General features: G+C 29.2%; 1 protein-coding gene across 19 annotated transcripts in view; it reads right to left on the bottom strand.

The window, feature by feature from the left end:
* LOC145247280 (suppressor of lurcher protein 1-like) overlaps positions 1–8,438 on the bottom strand; it is a 1,714,203-nt gene that overhangs the window by 704,326 nt on the left and 1,001,439 nt on the right. For all 19 annotated transcript variants that reach the window (XM_080108885.1, XM_080108889.1, XM_080108891.1 and 16 more), the window contains one exon: positions 4,430–4,643. In XM_080108885.1, the coding sequence (XP_079965011.1) occupies positions 4,430–4,643 (214 nt within the window). The remainder of the gene's footprint in view (positions 1–4,429; positions 4,644–8,438) is intronic.

Here is an 8,438-nt window from a genome sequence, read left to right as displayed (position 1 = left end):
AAGAATGAAATTTGACTGTGTGTTCAATACTTTTGCATATCAATAATTTGATTTTTTGTTAATAAATATTTGTAAACTAAGTATATCTTCATTTCTATTTCATTTTAAGATAGATAATCTATATTCAAAGGTTGAGTATAAATTTCATTAAAATTAACTTTATATATTTTGAGAAATATGAAAAAAAATGTACCAAATACTTTTGCTACGAACGTTATGTATATATATATATATATATATATATATATATATATATATATATATATATATATATAAGTATTACAGTTAAGTTTAGCAAAATAATCCAAGATAGCAAAACTAAACTATATTATAAATATTGAAGAGTTAATATTTATAAAGTAATCTCAACCAGATGTAAAAGCTCGATAAAACCAAATAGGAAATAGTTTTTTTCAGTGTTTTTTAACATGTTTTATTAACTATTTGTTCTTATATATATATATATATATATATATATATATATATATATATATATATATATATATGATGAGAAATATGGAAATAGTATTCCGACAAAATAAAGAGCAAGTCTCGAAATAAAGACGAAATGTTGATGAACACATAATACGGTTTGTTCCTTTATATATATATATATATATATATATATATATATATATATATACATATACACACATATATATATACATATAGACACACACATATACATATACACACACACACACATATATATATACATACACACACACACACACACACACATATATATACAAGTCCACCCACCTAACTTGTAACAAGCTACCACGTGACTAGGAAAAAATGTATATATAAGTAAATAAAAAAAAAAACAATCCCTACATTTATTTCTACAATATGCCTGAGGATGATAGAAGTACTTCTGTCGAAAGCGCTCGCGATTATGGATCCAACATATACAATTTCGAGAAGAACACAAAAAGGACTATTCGGAGATTGGAGAAGATAAAAAGGAAAATTGTAAAACAGAATAATTCCGTGCTATTCAATAATATTTGCCTAAATGAGAAAATGTTGCCTAAATATACACAATATATATATATATATATATATATATATATATATATATATATATATATAGCTAATATTGTTATTGAGCAGGATGTGAATTGTTCATTATCGATATCTTCAATAGTTAGGAACTGAATACAGGACAATATTTTACAAGAAAAATAAAGAAACAGAAGAATCTCTGTCTTATATCTATATCAGCTTTGAATAGAATAATCAGCTGTCGAATGTACATAATTTAAAGACTAAGTAAGAAATGAAAGGGCCTAACCTTAAATGAGTTGTACAAATTTGATTAAATTATGTCCGAATAATATTGCTATATTATTTTCTAGTGATATTCATTTTTTAAGCAAATTGAGATATTATGTGTGTTATTTTATCCATTGTATTCGGTTTTTTTTTTGTTTGCCATTTTAACGCTGCGCCCTTGGCGGTTAATGTTTGGATGTGTTTAAAAGTAAGCCAATTTATTTCAGCGAAGTATAATCATAAATAATTAATTTCCACAGATAATTTAAAACAATTTACTTAAAAAAAATTTCTGTGGGTTTTCAGTTTTTTTGTTGTTTTTTTTTTTTTCGCTTTCGAATTTGAAAGAGAATACCTTTCTCATAAAGTTTTAAACATCTCACAAATGGGGCAAGAAAAAGAATGCACACACAAAAAATATTTGCTATATGGCAAAATACAAAACAAAAATTGAATCTTGAAAATATATATATATTTATTTTTTTTTTTAAATAAGCGGTAACAAAATTATTAAAAAATGTTTTTCTTAATTAATGCAAAACAAGCGTCAGTTTATTAAAATGCGTCCAAGCACTCTATAAGTTGTTATGTCCGTCGGTTATGTTCAGATTTGAAACCACATCGTTAGATTTGTCCGTGCATATCAACAGAAAATTCGATTGATCCCGTTACATAATGAATGGACAATGATTTTAATGGTACCACTCCCGTCTCTGTAGCTCTTTAGCTTCTGTAGTTAAAAATTACTATCAATAATTTCATCCACTCTTTATCTGTGCCTAAACCTTAATGTAGATTCCATGAACAAAGCTTCTTTCTTGGGGACTCTGTTCCATTTTCCTGCTTTCCAACTGGTCGTCTTCAAGTTTCACGTGAACAAGTTCTTGATGATGAGTAATCAAATTTACGAAATTTTCCACTACTAACATTACTACGATATTTTCCTATTGACTTAATTGCACTCATTGACTTTTATCCTTGAGTGGCCTCCGGGCCTTCATAAGTGGTGGATCCTTTCTAAAAATAAAAACATTGGAGTCTCCACTTTTGGAACTAGCAACTATGAAAATAAAATAGAAATAGACTCGCGGCGTTCCTTTGTCGATGTAGATGATTTTTCATAACTTGCTTATTTGGATTACTCCATTTCGTCTTAGATGTTACTCTCATAAGGTTTCGGCCGATATAATCTCAGACCTTCTCCGGAGTAACCATACCGGATTCGTTTTTAATTTATGGTCATGAGGTAAGACAAGAAGACCAAATCATATGATCGCAACAGCCTGTGATTTTGAAGGCAATTCTCTTGGAGACAATTCTCACAGAAACTCGATTTTTTGTCAATGTATCCTAAATTCAAACAAGCAATTACATTACAATTACAATTGCTTAAGTTTGAAAATATATTTCTAAAATCTTTCGGGATTAAGTTTGAAATCCAATTTTTATTTGTCTGTCCAGATTTTAGTTGGAAATAGAATTTTCTTTTCTCTGCCAGAATTACGTTTTAAATACTATTTCCGTTTGTCTGTTAGGATGAAGTTCGAAATAACATCTTCGTTTGTCGGAATAAAGTTTAAAAGAATATTTCCATTTGTCTATATGAATTCATTTTTAAATAGAATTGACGGTTGTTTTCCAGGTTTACTTTTGAAATAGCATTTACGTTAGTCTGTCAGGATAATTTTGAAATAGCATCTTTGTCTATCAGGATTGCGTTTGAAATAACATTTCGCTTTCTGTCATGAATGCATTTGGAATAGTATTTTCCTTTGTCTGTCGACATTAATTTTGAAATAACATTTTCGCTCGCCTGTCAGAATTAAGTTAAGAATAGAATTTTCTGATTGCCTGTACAGATGTATTTTGAAATAGTATTTTCGTTAGTCTGTCAGGATTGCGTTTGAAATCGAATTTCGGCTTGTCTCTAATGAATGCCTTTGAAATAGCATTTTCGTTTAATAGCTTAAGTTTAAAAGCGCAATAAAGAACAGAAATCTAAGAGGATTAAAAACCCGGCGATGTGTGTGTTTTTATTTTTTCCTCCAAAGAAGGTGCTGCTGTTTTGTTAGCATACTAAAAGTTTGAAGAATGGACCAAAACAGTAAATAACATCTTAGCCGAAAAAATAAAAGAAACCGACCTCCCTGACTCCCTGTGGCTTGACCATTACTCCTGATCTTAAATGGAACACGTACATCAAATCTGTTGCCAAGGCCGCTGGAAAAATGGTGGGATCTCTCTATCGATCCGGTAGATATCTCACTGCTGATGCTATTCTCTATCTATATAAGAGCCAGGTACGTCCAAGGATGGAATACTGTTGCCACATCTGGGCAGGAGCTGCTAGAAAGGAATTGTCCTGCCTTGATAGAGTTCAAAATAGACTTCGTAGCCTCGTAGGAGATGTCCTTTTCTCTTCCTTGCAACCTCTATCTCACAGAAGAGATGTTGCGAGTTTGTCTCTGATGTATCGTTATTTTCATGGAAAGTGTTCGACTGAGCTTCAATCTATGGTCCCCCCTCGCCAAACTTTCACAAGAAACACTCGTCTAGCTGTAAACACTATCAATAATTCCCCCCAATCTTTATCTGTGCCTAAACCTAAACGTAGATCCCATGAACAGTGCTTCTTTCTTAGAACTGCACGCCTTGGGAATTGTCTTCCGTTGTCCTGCTTTCCGGCTGACTACAATATGGTTGTCTTTAAGTCTAACGTAAATAAGTTCTTGATGAGCCGTTCAATATAAGTTATCAAATTTACCAAATTTTCAGTACTAATGATTACTATATTGTCCAATTTCTAATGTACACTCTTTAACCCTTATCCTTGAGTGGCCTCTTGGCCTTGATAATGTGGTGATGCCTAAGTAAAAAAAAAAAAAGAAAAGAACAGCGATTGCTCACAATTACTTGTTTCTCAAATAGGCATATATAAACAATTTAAACGGACGTATCTTAAGAACAGATTGAATGGACGCATTTTAACAATATCCGATATTTTTCTTACCAGTTTCAAATGTCAAGCAAAAATGGAAATCGTATTTTTCTTCACTTTAAATAAACGAAGCAGATATGTAAAAAAGAAAGACTTTATAATTTCTGCGACGTTACGCATATGCCGCCAATATTAACGCAATTAAATTCTTACCTTTTGTCAACATGATGCAGTTGAATGTTCTCGAATTCAATTCGAACTTTTTCTCCAGGTAATCCTTCAAAGATAAACTGACAACTTGCTCCAGGGGGATAGTTCTGAGGATACCTCGGCGAAAACAAACCTCCACTCTTACTCGAGTTTGTGCTGATAAACGAATAGGTGCAAGGAGTTCCAGTCTCACGGACACCATCTGTAACAAATTTGCCTGGAAGCAAAGAAAAAACAAAACACAAATTACCAAATGCAACAGTGATAATCGTAGTTCAAAATTCTTTTTATAATATTATTCTTACCTATATAATAATACAATAGCGTGTGTGTTATTTCGTGTGTCACGCTTATATCTTTTTTCTTCCGAGTGACTGTCGCTTAATTGTTATGACCTTCCATCTCATGTAATAAATAATTTTACCAAGAATTCTTTTGGTTTAGCTGAAGGGATTCAAGTTTTATATATATACTAGCAAACGTATCCGTCGTTGACTGGGTTCAAAATCAACAGACAGAAAAGGGACTCTGATTTATGAAAGTATGATAGGTTATGAAAAGGAAGGGATGTAAAAAGATAGCTTCGAATTTCGGGGTATCAAAACCAAAGCAAAATATGATGAAAGTAAAAATAAAATAGATAAACCTCATAATTTATTATACCATCTCTGTTCACACTGAAACACTTATCACAATATTCTGTGGATCTATATTAAAAAAGCCTTGTTAAACTTTGTGACATATTTCCATTCTATAGAGGTCAGGCACGAACGAACACCCCAAAATTTTATTATACCATATTTCTTCAAACTGAAACATAATTATCAAAGTATATTTACGCAGATAGATATGCAAAGTCTTTATTAAAGTTTGTGCCTATTTCCATTTTATGAAGGCCAAGCGCGAACAATTTTATTATACGATCCCTATTTAAGTTAAAACATACTTATCCAAGTATTATTATGTACATCTATATCAAAAACACTTGTAAACGTTTTTTTTTTTTAAATTTTTAAATTTTTTATTTCCATACTTTGTGGACCAGGCTCGTACGCAGACCCCATAATTTTAATGAATCGTCATTATGCCAGATCAAACATACCCAATCCTGTGTCTCGATACATCTTCTGTCATTATATGGGATCAGTTTTCTATAATAGTCAACCATATAGGAGCCTATTCGTGACCAGACACACACACAGACGTTCAGCTTTATATTATATATATATATATATATATATATATATATATACAAATATATGTATACATATATATATACATACATATATATATGCATACATATATATGCATACATATATATATGCATACATATATATATACATATATATATGCATACATATATATATACATACATATATATGCATACATATATATATACATACATATATATATGCATACATATATATATATACATACATATATATGCATACATATATATATACACACATATATATAGATATATATACATACATATATATACATATACATATATATTTACATATATATAGATATATATACATACATATATTTACATATATATAGATATATATACATACATATATACATACATATATATACATATATACATATATATTTACATATATATATATACATACATATATATATACATACATATATACATATATACATATATATTTACATATATATACATACATATATACATATATATACATACATATATATACATACATATATACATATATATATACATATATATATACATATATATATATACATATACATATATATACATATATATATACATACATGTGTATATATACATATATATACATATATATATACATATATACATACATATATATATACATATACATATATATACATATATACACATATATATATATTATATATAAAGGGTGAGAAATTAATAATTGGGAAATTATCAATCAAGTTTTCATAGGAGGAAACATAACAACATCGATCGTTTCCGAAACGATATCCTTTTATTCATTCAATATTTAAAAATAAAACCATCGAGAAATAAGTAAAATATTTCTGGATATCTTCTCCTCATCAGCATAAATGGAGGGGGAGGGAGAGAAAACACCAAATGTAAACCAGCATATTGAAGTAAATATAGTTTGTAAACCTAGAATAAAAAATAAAAATTGTATGTGGAATTCAATTCTTTTGTTTATATGATAAATATTAGATATATTTTCTATTGCATTTGTTGATATATGTCTATGTGATAGGATTACACTATGGTGTAATGATTTTTAATAGGTTAGATGGTAAAAAGAGATAAAATAGTAGGAAAAATAAGAATCGTATTTTAATTTTATCCTTGGATAGGATTTTTATAAGGGAGAAATTACCTATAAGTATGAAAAGCTATTTTCTTTTTAATTTTTCGATATGAGATAAGATTTCAACAAAAGTAAGGAATTATATTTACAAAAAAGTTTATAAAATAAGTACCTTTGTAAGGGTGTGTTTCCATATCGTTTTTGAAAAGGCTGTAAAAGCACTTTAAAATATATTCTACTGAGACTTTGCTCATTTAGGCTCTGTCTCTTACACTTTATAATATATATATATATATATATATATATATATATATATATATATATATATATATATATATATATATACATATATGTTGTTTTGAAAAAAGAAAAACTGAATGAATTTATAAAATGGTGATCAAATTTCGTCTCTTATTGCTGGGGACATCTTCAGGATATTAATATATATATGCTAATATATATATATATAATAGGATATTAATATATATATGCTAATATATATATAATAGGATATTAATATATATATATATATATGCTAATATATATATAATAGGATATTAATATATATATATATATGCTAATATATATATAATAGGATATTAATATATATATGCTAATATATATATATATAATAGGATATTAATATATATATGCTAATATATATATAATAAGATTATGAATTATGATTTTGCATATGAATTACAAAATATCTGATACTTTCCCAAAATATCCGGCTTTGATGGAGAAGAGGCTAAAACATGTTTATTGTTTTAAATGATCTAAAGTAACAGCGAGAGGAGACTTGATTCAAAATATTTCTCATATGTTATATCTCCACTCTTTTGGAAATAGAGTACGATTATCAATATCTCCAGTATCAAATAGCCTTTGTACACTGTGAAATTTAATTTAATGTATGAAAATCCAAATTTAATAGTTGTGCCAATTATGCAAACATATCGGATTTGATTTTCATGCAACCGTCAACAAGATTTGACGTACATTTTTTCCTACGAACTTAGCAACACTAACAAACTTGAGAAAAAAATACAAAACCAGGAATTTTTCTTTGATAAACGTGAGTGCCACCGAAATTCTCAGAAAAAATGATATAAAATGTGATTTTACACAAAAATTCTGCTTTTGTAGTATAATGAGCGAGCGTAGAGAACGTAGGTATAGATTTATGAGCTCTACTTTTTCAAATGCGTAAGCATGAATATTTTTTTAATAACAATGAACAAATAATTTAGCTGATATGAAAACAAGCGTCTTTATTTTGACAACCGGGCTTGTGCTGGGAAAGAGAGAGAGAGAGAGAGAGAGAGAGAGAGACAGAGACAGAGACAGAGACAGAGACAGAGCCAGAAAGATGTACATGGGGGTTGGCGTGTGACTCGTGCAATCATCTGTCTTCTCGTTTCATATCTGTCTGCATGCCTGCTTGTCTGTCTGTCTCTGCCTGCCTGTCTCTCTCTCTCTCTCTCTCTCCTTGTTGTTATTTCAGATCATTTGAAACCATAGCAGCAACATATAAAAACAAGTGTCTTTATTTTGACAACCAGGCTTGTGCTGGGAAAGAGAGAGAGAGAGAGAGAGAGAGAGAGAGAGAGATGGGGGTTAGCGTGTGACTCGTGCAATCATCTATCTGCCTGTCTGTCTGTCTGTCTGTCTCTCTCTCTCTCTCTGACCTATCTCTG

This window comes from Euprymna scolopes, chromosome 25 (assembly GCF_053919585.1).
Source record: "Euprymna scolopes isolate OS-2025 chromosome 25, ASM5391958v1, whole genome shotgun sequence".
Taxonomy (NCBI): Eukaryota; Metazoa; Mollusca; class Cephalopoda; order Sepiida; family Sepiolidae; genus Euprymna; species Euprymna scolopes.
This window is presented reverse-complemented; position numbering and strand designations above follow the sequence as displayed.